The sequence below is a fragment of the Equus caballus genome, chromosome 2 (genome assembly GCF_041296265.1).
Source record: "Equus caballus isolate H_3958 breed thoroughbred chromosome 2, TB-T2T, whole genome shotgun sequence".
Classification (NCBI taxonomy): Eukaryota; Metazoa; Chordata; class Mammalia; order Perissodactyla; family Equidae; genus Equus; species Equus caballus.
The window spans coordinates 40,756,553-40,773,005 of NC_091685.1; the positions used below are offsets into that span (position 1 = coordinate 40,756,553).

The 16,453-nt window shown below is 56.0% G+C and overlaps 1 protein-coding gene across 8 annotated transcripts in view; it reads left to right on the forward strand.

Annotated features, from left to right (window-relative positions):
- CASZ1 (castor zinc finger 1) overlaps window positions 1–16,453 on the forward strand; it is a 150,220-nt gene that overhangs the window by 83,766 nt on the left and 50,001 nt on the right. For 4 of the 8 annotated variants that reach the window (XM_070253638.1, XM_070253616.1, XM_070253615.1 and 1 more), the window contains one exon: window positions 10,090–10,128. The exons of 2 other annotated variants lie outside the window; for them this stretch is intronic. In XM_070253638.1, the coding sequence (XP_070109739.1) occupies window positions 10,113–10,128 (16 nt within the window). In that variant the 5' untranslated portion in view covers window positions 10,090–10,112. Of the gene's footprint in view, window positions 1–9,484; window positions 9,656–10,089; window positions 10,129–16,453 lie in introns of those variants that run through there. 2 more of the 8 variants (XM_070253611.1, XM_023635812.2) reach the window with 2 other exon arrangements.

The following is a 16,453-nucleotide window of genomic DNA, read 5'->3' on the forward strand; positions in this document are numbered from 1 at the left end:
CCACTGTCTCCTTCTCTGCTCTTCTTGGGATCTCATCCTTTGCTCAGTCCTACCTACCTAGAAGTCCCAGCTCATCCTCCCCTCGACAGCCACTGTTTCCTCAGAGCTCTTGTTCCCAGCTTCTCCGGAGCCCTGCATCTCTGTCCTGTGGCCTTTAGCACGTTCTCAGATCTACAGTTTCCTCTTCTGTCAGGTGAGCAGAAGAATATCTACTTTGCAGAGTTATCTGACAAGTGAGTGAGTTAATGTAGCTGAAGGTGTCTAGCCTGGGGCCTGTCAGGTAGGAAGTGGCTGTGTTCCCTCCTTCTCTCATTCCTTTTCACCTCCCAGAGCCTGGGTCTCCCCCATACATGTCAGAGGTAGCAGCCATCCCTGGGCAGGTCCCACTGAGATCCCTACCCCTGTCCCCGGACCTCTGAGTCTGCCTTCTTGGAGAAGGTGAGGCCCCTCTCTCCAGTGGGCGCCATGGAAGAAAATGCCCCATGGGTAGTGACTGGGGGTCCTCGGAGTTCTCAGATCAGTCCTGGGTCCTCCACATCCCTGGGCAGTTGTATAAGCTCTCTGAGCACCAGTTTCTCTATCTGTAAAAGGGAGTCCTGACCACCACGCTCTCTGTTGGCAGGTTTGTTGCAAGAGGAACTAGGATGCTTGGGGGAAAACTGTGAAGGTTGTGTTCATGGGTGCTGCTGAGAGTGAAGCAGGCCAAGGGAAGAGTCTGGGTCTGAACTTGGCCCATTCTAGGGGAGGTGGGATCCAGGCCGCAGTTCTGGCTGAGAAGGCCATGGAGGTTACCAGGTGGGCACTCGCTCTGCATAGGGGCAGGTACCAAGGCTGCTCTGACACATTACCAGTGCTGTGAGCTAATCTGGGAGCCAGGCTCCAGGCCCTAGAGGAAAGGCTGGCAGGGAGGAGGAAGGAGGAAGGGGGAAGGAAAATGAAGCTGTGCAGCAGTCAGAGGTCTGAGATGAGAACTGTGTCCCTGCACAGTTCCCTGGCCACCGTCTCCTGCTGCTTCTGCTGCCGTCTCTTACTGTCCTCTTTTCATGGGCTCCTGGCCTTTGGTATATCTCTGTTATCTTTTCCAAGCCTTCTCTCTGCATCCCACTAGTTTCTCTTCCTCCTTGCCTTCCCACCACCCATACTGCCACCCCCAACTCCATGGCGCTCTCTCGCTCTCTCTCTCTCCTTTTCATCTACTCTGAAGGCTTTACTTTACTTCCTTGTCACCCTAATTGATTGCATTAACCTTTCAGCGTATTGGATTTCCTCGGCATCGTGCAGAGAGCCCTGCGCAATATGCTTATAATCTGAGCCATAATGGACAGTTTGCAGTCAACAAGCCCCTTCTCCCATCTCTGCTGTCGGTCCCATTGACATCTCTCTTGCCCGGGCCACCATGGCCACTTCCCCCACCGGCAGGGGTCAGGTAGTGAAATGGGGCTGGGAGGAAGCAGACAGCTTGGACCCTCCAATGGATTTCCCTGCCTCTCCCTTCCTCCCGGCGCTGCCCACAGCCCTGCTTCTGCTTTTCCAAGCCCCCTGGCCCAGGTCCTTGCTAGGCCTCTGGTCTTCGTGAGTCCTCTCGGCTCAGCTTTCTGCTCCTGGGACTCTCTGCCTAATGAGTGGCTGATGCAGCCAGCTTGGATTTGGGGAATAAAAGAGTTTCCTGGTTTCACCAGATGGTTCTCTGAGCAAACCGTAGCTCCCTCACTTGCCTGGGAGGCTTTGGGGAGAGATGATGGTGACCACTTCAGGAGGCAGAGGGTGGCTAAGAGGAAGAGTCTGAGATCTCTGGGCTTGTCTGGCCTCTGAACCAAACAGAGGCCTCTGAGGACCTTCTGGAAGGTGGGCCCACTCTGGAAAGGGTGTGGCAGCACAGGGGAGACAGAAAGAAGGGGATCTGCTGAAGTCAAGGGAAGAAAGACAAAGACTGCGCTAGGGCTGGCCGTGGGTGCTTGAGGCCACAGCCGCTCTCTCAGTGGGTGAGGAAGTGGGCCTTCGAACACCTGGTTTGGACCCTGTCTCCCGCATTGATCCTGGGATTGTGCGATTCAGGTGCTTGGTGGGAGATGTCTCAGAGTCTCTGCTTCCTGAAATCTGATGTTTGGCAGTAGCTTTGAGCAGACCCACCTGCCTTCGTCAAAGGGAGAGAGACTTGATACAGGTGACAGGGCGATAGGCTGGATAGAATCCTCTGTGGGGCGGGATGGCTTGGCCTGGCATGGGAGTGGGGGTGGGGTGGCAGGAGAAAATGAGATCTGGCTTCTCAGGTTGGTAAGAATGGGCTCCCTTGGGTGGGTTCCCAGATGGGCACCTGTTCGTCCAGCATCAGGCAAAGGAGCCAGCCCATGCCAGCTGCCTGGTCCTGGGAGCTCAGCGAGTCCTGACCCCGTAGGTCCTGGCTGCGGCTGCTAGCCCTCAGACCCACAGCCCAGTCAGTGAGTCTTCATTCACAACAGGATGGATGTCGGGTTGAATACATTAGTGTCAGGCTGGAGGAGCAGGATGGAAGCTCCCCTTAGCCCTGGTGGTACTTCTTCTCTCCCCTGCCCTCTGCCCATCATCTTTTCCTTCTGACCCCCCCCCACCCCCACCCCAGCCATCACTCCATCACTCTGAAGGGCAAGCTTTGGCAAGAGGGGGCCGGACCTAGGTTCTTCCTATCCTCTCCCAGGAATTTTGGGGGTGGGCAGAGGGCACAGCAGGGAGAAGCCAAGCAGCGAATTAAAGTTTGGTGATTGTCAGTGTCAGGAGAAGCTAAATAACCCTGTAACTAGTATGAAGGTGAATTCACGGTCTGCTGCACATGGAAAATATGAGTGTTCTGTGAGACGGGGAGAGTGAACGGCAGAGTCTGCCTGCCACAGTGGGCAGCCTCCTCTCCAGGGACCCGGGCAGGGAGGCAGGAGGAGGGCCATGCACTCTCCCATCCCTGCCAGGGAGCAGCCACCCAGGAGCCTCGATCAAGTATTGGGGGTCCGGAGGGGGTGGTGCTTGACAACCTGCTGGCCCAGCACCAGGGACCCAGGTAAACATTTGTAAGCACCCAGCAGTATACATTCAGGAATACCAGCCCAGGCCCCAGGATGCCAACCCACCCGCCCAGATCCATATTAACTGGTAATCCTGATTGAGCGTTTACTCTGTGCCAGGCTATGTGCTAGGCCCTTATGACAACTCTGCGCAGTAAGTGCTATTATTCCTCCTTTTCGTCCCTGCTTCTTTATAACCACTTTATTGAGATATAATTCACATGCCAAGTGTACAATTCAGTGGTTTTTAGTATATTTACAAGGTTGTGCAACCATCACCACTATCTAATTTTAGAATATTTTCATTACCCCAGAAAGAAACCCTGTATTCATTAGCAGTCACTCTCCATTCCCCCCACCCTCTGCCCTAGGCAATCACTAATTATTATTCCCTTTGATGCTGAGAAAATGGTGGCTCAGAGAGGGTCAGTGACTTGATTAAGTTTGCACAGCCAGTGAGTGATAGAGCTGGGGTTTGAACTGAAGTAGTGGGACTCCAGAGCTGGTGCTCCATGAGGGACTGCCTGATGTCCTGGCTGTCCCTCCCATGTGCCCAGCCACATATTTCTAACAGCATGGGCTCAGGCGTGTATGAGCACCATGCAAACACATAGACCCAGCTGGCAACATGCATCTCTCTCTCCAGGTACACTTGCGATTCCATACAGAAAAATCTCACACCCCTCGGAAGGACAGCCAGCCTCCCTCCTTCCCCAGCCAAGCTCCTGGAGGGAGGGTTGGCACAGGAACCAGCAGCAATGGGGACGCTTAAGTAGCCAATGAGATGTAGCTGGTTTTGGAGTTTCAAAATGAGAAATCCCCCTATCTCCTGTAACTGATAATTGTAACCGAAACAAAATGCCAGCACAACATTCCAGAACAGGTCCTGCCCAGGTTGGGGCCACAGGCTGGGCCAAGCCCATGGGACCACAGGACCAGCTCAGTTCCCTGCATCACGCTGTCCCTTTCCTTCCATCCTCTCTGACTCTCTTGCTTCTGTCCTGTCGTCTCATCCTTTTTCTTCTCAGCTGCCCCTTTCTTCTTCACACTCCCACTTTCCCACCCCAAAAACGAAAAAAAACCAACCAACTTTTGTGGCCACACTCTTGGACTTGCAAAATTTGGGAATTAATGTGAAACTGTTTCTGCCTCTGATAAGAGATAAATATGAGGAGCAGAGACAAAGGGAAAGGGAGACAGGAGAGACTGAGTCTGCTGGGTTTGGTTTGGGGTTTTTTCCTCCTTCTTCTCTCTCCCTCCAAAGCGGAGGATCCGGCCGGGCCAGTTTGGATATTTATTAAGAAAAAGCCAAAGATAATTAACTTTTTTGTTTTTGTTTTGTTTGCGGGTGCCTCCCCTGCTGGCACTCCTGACTGCCTGGCAAATTAAACCTGCTCCCTGCTCCCTGGGTGCTGGGCTGCCGGTAACTCTGCTGCTGGCTGCCCTGAAACTGCCAGGCCTGTCAGCTGCCCACCCAGCCACCTAACTGGGGTTTCAGACCTAGGGTCCCTTTATGCCACCACCGATGCCACCTCCCTAGGCTCTTCTGACTCCCAGCACAGCCTTTAGAGTGGGGTAAGTGGCCTGCGGGGGGTGAGAAAGGAGGGCTGCTGTTGGGGTTCTGGCCAGCACTTCCCTAAAAGGAGATGGGGTGAGAGAATGAGCTCTCCCATGGGGCAAGGGCAGGCCTTCTGGCCAGTTGAGGGCTGGCAGCTTCCCCGAGGAAGGTAGGGAGAACAGAGAATGAGCTGGAAGTGCAGAGAGACGCCAGAGTTGGGCCATGTTGATCCCCAGCTCTTCTCCCAGGAGGCTGGGACGCTGCCAGGACTCATGGCCCCTGGGAATGCTCTGGAGACAACTTGGGGCCCCAGAGCCATCCTGTGATATCTGTCCACCCTCAACACTGGCCTCTGTCCTACTCCCACTTCCGACCCAGCCCAGGCTGTCTAGGGACCCAGGGGGGTGGCTGAAGAGCTGGTGCTTGGGTAAGAAGCTGGCTGCCTCTGCTCTGCTGCCCCAGAACCATGCAGAGCCCTGAGGCCAAGCTGTGACCTCAGCCCAAGCCTGGTCCATGGGCCAACAAGGTGGCCATTATAGACCTCTTGAGGGGGGAGAGAATGGAGGGCATCTCAGTAGCCAGGACAGCCAGTGAGGAGGGTGGATCCTCTCTAGGGGCCAGCCCAGCCCCAAGCAGCTTGGGGTTGGAGGTGTGGTTTGCCCCCCTGCTAAATTAATATGCCTCAGCCCCTCCCCTGATGGGGCCCTCTCTTCTGGCCCCTGGCTTCGTCCCCAACCCAGCAAGTAGGCAGCAATGTGAGGTCCTTTCAGGTGGGGAATCTGCTTTGGAGCTGGGCACAGAGAGGAGGGCATTTTTCAAGGATTTGGCTGGCCCCCTTTTTTTCTCTGAAATATAAGGATGTGCAATTTTTTTGGTTTCAATTTAGCATTGGAGAATTTTATAATTTAGTAATTAAAATCTCTGATAGGCTTTAGAAATTGCGGCTAATTGAATTTAATGGGAAGATGATTTTCAATTTTATTTGATTACCGGGACCCCTGGCATCGGTATTTATGGGAAAAAAATGGGAAATGTGCTGTGTGGGCTAAGATGGCATAATTGAATTAGGGATAATCGGATTTCTCCGTCATGAATTTCACTATAATTTTCCTATAATTTTCCATTAGATATCTAGTTTACAAATATTCACAAAGAAATGAAGCTCTTTCGGAATGGAGATTGCTGGCTAACAGGATTACGGGGCCGAGCGTGCGGCTGTGCCAGCCCCGATCCCGCCATAATGCAATCCCTGTATCTGCCTTACACTTGGCTTGAGCCTGGCCTCAGCCCCTTGCTCCGCCACCCACTTTGCTGCTCCCCTCTGCCCTTTGTTCCTTCTTTGCCCCTGTTTACCTCCTGCCCCGACACTATGGCGTGCCCTGCTGGCCAACTACCCCTTCCCCATGCCACGGTGTCTGGTCTCTGCCCTGCGTCCCCACTATGCTTCCCGTCCACACTTGACTTGCTCGCCACTCTCCCTGACCCCCTCCCTCTGTTAGCCTGGGGAGTGCACTCACACGCAAGCACACGGACTCCCTCGCAGGTGCGAACATGCTTGTTCACATGCACACACAGTCCTTTGGCCAAGGCTTCTGTGCGCTGGCCCAGTCGCCTCAGAGGGAACCAGTTTATTGGGATCCTGGGGTGGAGTGCAGGAACAAAAGGAGCTTTGTTCAAGTTTATGTGAAAGTCACAAATTCAAAATGAGAGCAGATAAAGCATGAGATACCTGGTGTGTAAACAGGCTGGTGAGTGAGAAGGCCCCAGGCTCGGGAGGGAGAGAGGATGAGTGGGCAAACTGGGGGAAGCTTGCCTGGGGAGAGCTGATGGTTTTCCCTGGGCTCATGTGAGGGGCCTGATGGGTGGGATTGTGTGCAGGTCTCCACTTTTTCTCTTGGGGGAGAGGTGGGGAAAGGAGGAGCTAGTGGCTCTGGGCCCAAGGCCTCGAGACCAGGAGGAATTGTGGCATTGGACTTTCTGTCCCCCAGGTCTCAGGCACAAATGTCCTCACTGTGGCCTGGCCTCAGTGTCTAAGAGGTGTCACCACATCAGGGTACTTGAGGCAAAAATGGGCCATAGCCTCAGAGATGCCAGAGTTCTGGGCCTCTCCTGTTCATAAGAGCACACGCCCAAAGAGAAAGAGAGAAATCTGGGGACCGCTCCACTACACAGCCCCTGACTTATACCCCATGAGCTCCATGCCTCAGCTTTCTTCTCTGACCGTCTCAAATCATAACACCAAGATGGCCTCATTTTCTGCGCCTCTCTCGCCTGTTCCCCTCCACGAAGCCCCCTCACTCTTGGGCAGGGCCTCTTAAACCTTCAGTGGCTGATGTGGCCCTGCTCGTGGCCGAGCAGAGGCTCTCCAGGCAGCCCACACCTCCCTCCACCATGACTGCGCTTGGTGGGACCCTTGAGCTAGCCCTGTCTGCTTCCTTCCAGCAATCTTAGCTCTGTCCCTTCAGACATTCCTCTCCAGCTTTTGTCCACCAGAGGCCCCAAAGTTACTGTGCAGCCAATCCAGTTGGCCTTGCCTAGGTAACTGGAAGGCATGCCCTCCCATGCCCTGACCACCATCAGCAGAAGCCCAGAGGACATTCCGAGGCAGCCAGCTGGCCATGTGGGTCACGTATGCAGGGAGCTCCCCATACATGTGGACATCCTCAAATGCACCCAGATATCACCTTTCCACCCCTATGTCTTCAGGCCCAGTTGCCCAGATGGGGAAGCAGACACTAAGGACTGGGGTTTGGGATTGATTGCCTGTTATTACAGCCCAAAGCTGTAAGCCTTGCTTTGGGGAGTCATGGGTGGGAATCCCCAGAGGCATGTGTGTACCCCAGAGCAGATTTGGACGCAGAGATGCCTCTCTGAGATCCTGTGTGGGGAGCAGAAGCTCATGGTCCCCTCTGCCTGGTTGCCCTGTGCCAGCAGTTGTACCAGCCTCTGGGTAGCACAAGGCTTGGTTTAAGGAGCTCTGCTCCCTTATTCAGGGTTTTAGGGGTAAGGGACGCTCAGTGAAGCTTCTAGGCCTCTCCAGCTACTCTTCTTACATAGGGATGGGGCCGGCCTGAAGAGTGGAGGGTTGTGTGACAGCTAGGAATGGGGGTTGCCAGGAAGGCATCGGGCCTGGCAGTTGAAGAGGGAAGGGATGCTTACCTTCTCGTGAGGTCATTTGGGAGGAAAGAGCAATCAAGAAAAAGAAGAAGAACAAGGGGAAGGTGGGAGAAAGAGTAGATTCTTAACTGCCTGACTTCTTTGCCTGGAGGCCTCCTTGGACCCCTCCCTTTGCAAAATACAAATATTGCAAAAATAGGCCAGCACCATTTTGCTGAATGCGGCCCCAAGCCCAGCGAGAGCCCCGTCCTGTTCTCCCCTGAGTGAAGGCCTGTGGCCTCCGCTGACTCCAGGGAGGGGAGGAAGGCGGCCGAGTGGGCACAGAAGGGACAGAGGGAGAGCTAGTGACAGCTCCAGGTACTTCAGCAGCAAAACTGCCCACGTTCCCGCCGGCCTGGCTGCCTCATTCCTTGACATACACCCCCAGTGGGTAACTTGGGTCACTAAAATTTAAGGAATTTCAACATGGCTACCCGCAGCAGGGACGTCTGGGGACGGAGAGCCACCAGAGCGCTTTCTCTGGGGGAGAAGGAGGAGCAGCAAGGAGAGGAGGAGGCGCCGTGGTCCCGCGATGAGCCGGCAGGCAGGGAATGCGGCCCTTGTCGCTGTCGGAGGGGCAGGTGGCAGGACGTTGGCCCCTTGGTTGAGGGGTGCCTTGCCGTCTGCCAGGACCCTTCGTGGGGCGCAGCAAAGACAGGAGGGCGGGAAGGAAGCCCAAGTGAGGGCGCGGATCTGTGGTGGGGGCGCTTGGGGGACAGGCTGCCGTCGGGGTGAGGGTGGAAGCAGGCGCGGGGCTGGGGTGAACTGCGGGCAGGAGGAGGAGAACGGCGGGAGAGCAGGGGCGTGCGGGGGCCAGGGTCGGCCCGGCGGGGAGGGCGCCAGCGCCCAGGGAAAGGCAAAGCCAAACCGGAGCGGCGGAAGCCGGGGCTCCCCGCACTCTCCTGAAGCCCGCAGCGGCCCGGGGAGCGGGGCAGCGCCAGGCCGCCGCCCGGGCGTCTTTTCTCCTTCAAACTGAAAAAGCGCCGCCACCACCACCACCACCACCACCGGGAGGAGATCGGCGTATGACGGGCCCTGGTACCCCAACCCCGCGAGCCCGGGGGCGCCTGACGGGGAGCACGGGGGCGCGCGGCTCGGCTCCGCTGCGCTCACACCTGCGCCCGCCCCCGCGGAAAAGTTTGCGCGGCCGCACGCGCCGCCAGCCCTCGGCCGGCCGGCGCCTGTGAGCGAGTCCGCGCGCGGCCGCCGTCGAGTCGCGCTCGCGGGGCCCGAGCGCAGAGGGGAGCCATGCGGGCGCGCGCCCGCCGGCGTCCGGCCGGAGTTGGCGCGGGGCGCGAGCGCCGTCCGCCCGGCCCCGCTTCGGCCGTCGCGCCCCCGCCCGGCCGGCCCGGCCTCGGGCGCCGAGTCCCCGCCTCTCTGCTCGGAAGGTTTAGGGAATCACTGAGCCAATAAGGCCGGCCGCCCGGGCCGGTGCGCTGAGGGCGCGCGTGCGTGTGAGGGAGCGAGGGCGGGGGCGCGCGCGCGTGAGAGCGAGCGCAGGGCGCGCGTGTGTGAGGGAGTGGGGCGGGGGCGCGCGCGTGAGGGAGCCGGGCGGGCGAGCGCGAGCCCATTCACTCCGGCATCCCGGCGGGCGGGCGGGCGGGCAGGCGCGCGCGGGCGGGCCGAGCTCTGCTCTTTCACCTGCCGGGGCGGCGCGGGCCCGGCCCGGAGGAGGCGGCGCCGCGGCCGCCCTGCCAATCACCTCGGCGCCTGGCAGCGCCCCCGGCCGCTCCCGCCCGCCCGCTCCCTCCTGCCAAACTGTTACCCTGAGTGTTACCGTCAGGAGCAATGACATCAGGGCTTTAAAACAACTTGTTATTCGGGGAGTAATCAGTTGCAATTAGGCATTAATTAAGTATTATGAAAGTTGATTATTTAAGTGAATTCGGCTTTCGACTCTCCGACTATGGTGAGTACCGGAGTGGGGCGGGGGAGGGCAGGGGGCGCCGCCTCGGGCTCCGACCCCGGCGCGGGCGGGCGGGGCGGCGGGAGCGGGGCCGGGCGCGGCGGGGGCGCCCCTCGGCCTGGCGGGCCGGCCGGGCCCCCCGACCCGGGCCGCGGCTATAAATAGTTTCTCTTTTAGTTTAATAAACTCGAGAGCAGAGACGAGCTGCTTCGAGTGTGCAATGCCGGCGCGTGAGAGCGAGCGCGGAGGGAGGGAGAAACTTTCGCTCTCCCTGCCGGGTGCCCCCGCTCGTTTCTCCCCCGGTCCCGGGGACTCGTGTGCCCCTCGATGGGGGTGCGGCGGCCGGAGGAGGGGGGCCGGGCTGGGGAGTGGGGGCCACGGCGAGAGACTAAACAGATTTTTTTTCTTTCCTTTTCTTTTTTTGGCGTTCCTCGAAGAGTTTGGGACCAAAGAGAGGAGAATGGATCTTGGTACAGGTACCGGCCGGTGGGAACCAGGGAGGCTCTTTCACTTTTCTTTCGGTTCTTTTACGGAAGTTATTATTTTTAGCCCAATGAGGTAGCAGCTGAGCAGGGGGTGGGGGCTGGCCGGGAGAGGGTCCGGTGCCGGCTGCGCTTCTCGCCCTGGTTTCTGGATCGCGAGGCTTCTGATGATATTGTTGTTGGTATTTGTTACTTGCCTAGTGACTGTGACTAATTTGATGCTTGTCATTATGAAAGAACGAGGGGAGAAGGAGCTGGGGGGCACCCAGAGAGAGAGGATTTAGGGGTTTTTTGTGGGGGTTTTTGTTCTCCGTGTTTTTTGAATGCCTCCGTGTTTTTTCTGTTTTTTTTTTTTTTTTTTTTTTTTTCTCTTGCAAAGATCTCTGTGTGTCTGGCTGTGGGGTGTGTGTTTTTATTTTTTTAGTGGGGGGTGGTTTAGTTTTTGAAAGCAGCGTCCTGTTGGGAAAGGTGGTTAGTCTGGTTTCGGGGCGACTGTCTCAAGGTAAAGGAATTTAATTTATTTGGGACAAGGCTGTGTCGGATGATCAAGCTGCTTATTATGGCTAATGAGTATTTTTCACCTGAGAATCCGTGGGATGAGGCGGCTGTTAGTTCAAAGTGAGGGGCCCAGGGCTCTCTCCCATCCCCCTTTTTAGCCCCCACCCTGGGAGGGGGTAGACCAGACAAACTACTAACTTTGGACGTCTGGGTTTTGGGGGGCCTAGGATGGCGCCTAGGCTAGGGTTCCAGATAGCATGATGTTGGCCTGGGACAGAGTTTATACTGAGATTTTGGTGTTTTATTGATTTTAATCTAATTTTATTCAATATTTCTCTCCCGATCTGGGGTTCCAGCCTGAGTCCAGAGTATGGTTTACCGTAAGCTAATCAGGCTTCCCATTAGCCCTCTCGATTGAAACCAGATTTGACCAGGACCCTCAGATCCTAGGCTGACAAAAGCAGCTGTCTTTTTCCTAAATGTTTTTAAAAGAAGTCAGTAATAGGGTGACAATTCATTGAGACCGATCTCTGAACCCTTCTGTTTCATTTATAGAAGTATAGGTGTTATTGGTGGCTGTTAGAGTTGTTGTTTATAGTGGGCCCAAGTTCATGGCATTGCCCCTTGGGACCCACAAGCTGACATTTGACTTCCTGAGGTCAAAGAGGAGTGGGCAGAGAGGGAAGGAGGCAGCACTGGGGGGCCCAGGGTGGGTGACATTGGTGGCCTGCTTTGGGAAGAGGGTGTGTCTTTGTGGGGGAAGGAGTTGTTCACAGAGTTTTAAGACTATGTCCAGCCAGGTATGATCTTGGCGAATCTGATGTGGAGGTCCTCAGGACCTCTGTGCCCAGGTAGGGCGTGACACCCCCTGCTGGGCAAAGTGGTGAAGGTGTCTAAGGCCACTCCTGCCACCCTGCCCCTCCCTGCCCTCCACTCCCACAGAGAAGCAGCCACCCCCACCTCTAATCAGGTGTCTCATCGCCTCCTTCTCGGGTCCCACCTCCTTTCTCCGGAAATGGGGCCCCCACCCATCCCAGCCAAGAGTAGACCTTACAGACAGGCCAGGTGGTAAGGCACCACCCCCTACCTAGGACAGGCGAGCCTCTGCTTGTGGGCGGGCACATGGGACCCAGGCATTACTCAGCTGGAAGGCAGGCCCTCTTGGTCTTCCTCTTCATAACCTGGGTGCCAGCTGGAGCTGGCGTCCGTCCTCCTGCCCTACACCAACCCAGTCCCTCCTCGTCTGCTGTGAGGGCACAACTCCAGAGCCCTTCTGTAGGGTGTCCCCGACTAGAGAGAGGGCCTCTTGAGCCTGCAGTTGCAGAACCTTCAGTAGCATCTCTCCTGGGCCCTAGGGAGACATTTCTCCCAGCACTCCGGGGACAGGCTCTGGAAACTTTTCCTAGAAGCTAGAAGGGCCACTGAGGTCATCTGGTCCCTCCAGTAGCTAGAGCAGGGCACTCCCAGCAGGACCCACGCTGGACTCTGGCCACTCAGTGAGGGGAGGTCCAGGGTGTCAAAGTACTGGCTGTTTCCTGGAGGAGTCATCTGGTGATACCATCTCAGCCTTTTCTTTGAACTTGGAAGTTTCACTTAATCTCAAAACTTCGAAAGAAAAGCAGCTTTTTCCCCTCTTCACTAAAAAAGGGAAGCAGGTGGGAACTCTGAGATTCCCCTCAGAGCTTGTGTCTGGGCTAACTCCATGCTGATCTTCCGTCTACCTTCGGAATATTCTCCTGGACACAGCCAGGGCCAGGGGCCTCATTTTTGGTCAGGGCTCATTGCTGGTGCTGTAAGAGGCTCTCTTCTTTTGAGGGACCATGGGCAGCTTCCACTGAGGACCTCTCTAGCACAGTACAAGGCTGGAGGCACAGGCCCCAAAGCGTTGTTGGCACCAGGGACCCAATAAGCATTGGATCATGGATTAACATCACCTCCTCCAGCCTCGGACAGGTCTAGATCCTGAAGCACTCTGGCCATAAGTGGTGGTGGGAGAACCAAGGCTTCTCAGGAGGGGACAGCAGGACCTCAAGACCCTCAGGGGCCATGTAGACCCCTTTTCCCTCACCATAGTTCAGCCAAGGGCTGGATCAATCTGGACGTCTTTAGCAATAAAAAATGCCGATGTCGTCCTAATTCACCAGGCCCCGAGATGACAGCAAATTTACATTTTTTAATTAAACTAGCAGCCAGTTTTTATGAGAGGGGGTTGGGTTATGCAAATCAAATGGTTGTGTACGGAAGATTAGGAGAGTTTGGGAATAAATTCCACAAATGCTAATAAAAAAAAGGAAAGAGAGAGAGGGAGGGAGGAGAGAGAGGAAGAGAGGAGGACATAGTTCCATTAGGCCCTTTTAAAGTGATTTCCCTGGGGGAGGGAGCCGAGAGGGGAGGGGAGGAGGGAGGAAGCTTTCAGACACAGGTGAATCCATCCTGCAGGTGGGAAACTCCCCAGGATTAGGCCCCACTAGGCTGATTCCTAGGCCCTGAACAAAACTGGAGGCCGGGGTGAGAGGGGCTGTCAAATAGCAATAGAGCTTTGAGGAGGAACTTGCCCTTGGTTTTTAAGGATCTGATTGTATTTGCCCAACTCTCCCAAGGGGCAACTTGAGAAGGGGAAGGGCTCTCCAGGGCCAGAGCAGTCTAACAGAGGATCCAAGGTAGGCTCTGCTAGGTAAAGGACCAAATAGGCAAGAGAGAAATTTCAAAGGGATGGCCAGGGACTGCAAGGGGAGCCAGTGCGGGGCGACACTGCCCACTTAGCACAGTGGCTGTGGCCATGTTGTTGAGGTGAGTCAATGAGAGGAATCGGTGCCACTCACTGAGCCAGGCCTGCTTCTTTTTCCCTGGGATAAGCTCTGCTGGAACTCTAGGCTGGGACCCCCTTGTGTTGCATACAGACCCTGCGTTGCATCCTGGCCCGGCTTCAGCTGTGGAGGAGGCCAGGAAGGATGGGGTCAAGGGAGCTGAGCCAAGTTGGCTCAGTAGCCTGGTTCTTGGAGTGGAATTTCCTAGTAGCCACGTGCTTCGAGGGCACAGTCTCAAGGTAGGAGAAGAAAGGCAGCAGACTTCTTCCAGGTGGTATCCGACCCCAGCAAGCAAAGAACTTGACTTCCCCAACCCAGCCCCTGCTGCCCTGTATCAGCCTACCTCCAGACTCCCAGGACTTCTATGAGCCGCCGATTCAAGGCCAGGGCCTTGCCAGGAATGGAGGTTTCTAGGAACCTTGCTGGCTCTGGTTACACCTTAGACTCAATGTATCCTGGGGATTGGGAAGATTCTTATACTGTTTCTGGAGGAAGAGATTCTATGCTGGGTTTGGGGCAGAGCAGGTTGCCCTCGATTTTCCTTCCTCAAGCCTTTACTTGGCCAGATACACCCACACAACCAGTCTAAGCTGGGGCCAGTCCGTGCAGTCAGGTGGGGCACCGGTTTTGCCAGTCTGCTGCAGGGGATAGGTGCTTTGGTGCCATCTTGGCAGGAAGGAGCTGTCAGAGCCAAGGACAGAATGGGCTGTCTTGGAAGAAACAAGTTTCCTGGTACCATTCAAACAGAGGCTGGCTGTGACATTTGGAGGGACTTGAGCATCAGCTGACCTTCAAGGTCTCCGGCTCTCTGACTCCCAACTTGATTTTCCTGGGAGGTTCAGTGGGGCAGTCTTGCAGGGAGAGGTTGAGTAGACGAGGGGAGAAGCACATCATTTGGATCTTCTCCTTGAGAGAAAGCATGAGAATCAGGCAGCTCTGGACTGTGCAGTAGCCCCTTGAACCAGCCCTGACACTAGTTATAAGACGTCAGGCAAAACTCAGGATGAAAGGCCTGGGGTAGCCATTCTCCGCCAACAAGAGGCAAAGGCAGTGAGGGCAGGTCTGGAAGGATCCCTAGAGGGGCCCCACCTGAGGCCCTTTTTGCCTGTAGGGACCAGCCAGGGGAACCCATTAACTCTCTTCTGCAAGGAGGGCACAGGGGCCGGTTAGTCAGAACTTTGCTGTGGGCCTTGCTGTCACTACTGATGTTCCCCATCCCCCAACGCCAAGGAATCTGGCTGAGTTGCAGCTTGGGTTTTTATGATGGAAAAATAAAATAAATGGAGGTACCTTTGGAGGGCTGAGTCACAGCAGCAGCATCTCCTCATTAAAGAAGCTGCCCCTGGCTCAAGTCCCTGGGCAGGGGATTGGGTGGGGCCTAGGAAGGCTCTGGGCCCTGACGCCTCCTCTTCTTGGACCCTGCCCAGGTTATTGATGCGCCTGCCCCCTCCATCAGCCTCCTCTGGTTAGCCCACCATTCTTAGAGGGGTCAGGCTATTTCTCTACCCTTGACCCCCCCCCCCCCGCCACTCCTGCCCCCCACACCCCAGGCCCCAAGGCTTGTCCTTTAACACTGCCCTCCCAGAGCTGACTTTTAATCCCTGACCACCCTGGCTGCTGCCACTCTTCCTCCTCCTCCCCCTCCTCCTCCTCCGTCCCTCCCTCCTCCTCTCCTCCTTTTCTTTCTCCTCCTCATTTTCAGGGAGAAAGGAAGTTGCTCTGTAGTAATTACAGTCTGGGGGTCCCCAAGGCAAGCAGCAGCTGTTCTGGGGTAGCTAGGCCAGGGTACAGCAGGACGCGGCAGGAGCTAGGGAGGAAGAGGAGGAGCACTGCTGGCCCCAGTGTGCAGAGGAGAAGAGGCTGCTTCACTTGGAATGATTGTGGAAGGCAGCAACTTGGTAGTCCAGCCTGTACTCCTCTGGCTGCCCGATTAGAGAATAACATCCTCACACCCCAGGTTCATTAGGACATGTCATCCCGTCGAGAAGAGACCCCATGCAGGTGGTGAGGTCTGCAGTTCAGTAAGCATTTGGGAGCACCCGCTGCAGAAGCTGCAGAAATGAAGACCGCCTGGTCCTTTTTAGGTTTCCTGGCCCTGCCTGGTGGAAGGAGACAGGTGTGTTGATCTGTCACACCAGGCAGAGGAGCGCAGGGGCAGAGAGCCCAGGGAGCTTTGTGAAGGAGTGGCCTTTGAACTTGATAAAGGATGGGAGGTATTGGGACAGATGGAGATAGGCAGAGGGGTGTTTCCTGCACCACCCACACCTCTAGACTTCCACCCACCTTCTTCTCCTTTGCCCTGCGCTCCTCACCCCTTCTGAGAGCAGAATCCTTGCTCCTCATGTACAACCATGGTTTTCTGCCCTTTTTGCTCAGGCCACTCTGTTCCCTAAAGCCAAGCCCTCCTGCCTACCTTTCACGCCCCTTCCCCCTTTGCAGCCTCACACCCAGTTTGCCCTGGAAAGAGTTAAGAGGCTGGCTGGGGGCCTGCTGCTCAGGGATCTGTTTATGCCCATGACATTGGTGTGTCAGGGTGGTGCTCAGACTTCTGTACGCTGGCCCCAAGAGGCCAAAGCCAGGAACCCTGCTTTCTTCTTCTGCTGCTGCTCCTAATGGCGACCATGAGAGCTAACTCTGCATTGACATCTCTTCCCAGTTCTCGGTACAGGGCTAGTCCTGCGCCTTCCCACTGTTAGTGCTCATGGAATTGATTGATTGATGTGCCTCTTTGCCAAGTGCCTCCTGGCTTCTTAGTGGGGGCAGAAGGAGGCAGGCAGGAAATGTCGGCCGATTCCCTTGGGACCTGGGTTTTAGCTCCTGGAGAGTTTTCTATAGCCTGGTTTACAGGAAGGAGTAGGGCTGGGATTAGGGATGACATGAAGGAGGCAAGAGGGCATAAGGATAAAGATAGGCATTATATGGTTGGATGGGGGCCCTGCATTAGCTACTAACCATGACTGTGGCTTGGAGCTGGGAGGGTCTGGGGTGTGAGCTCAGACTTGGCACACGCAGTC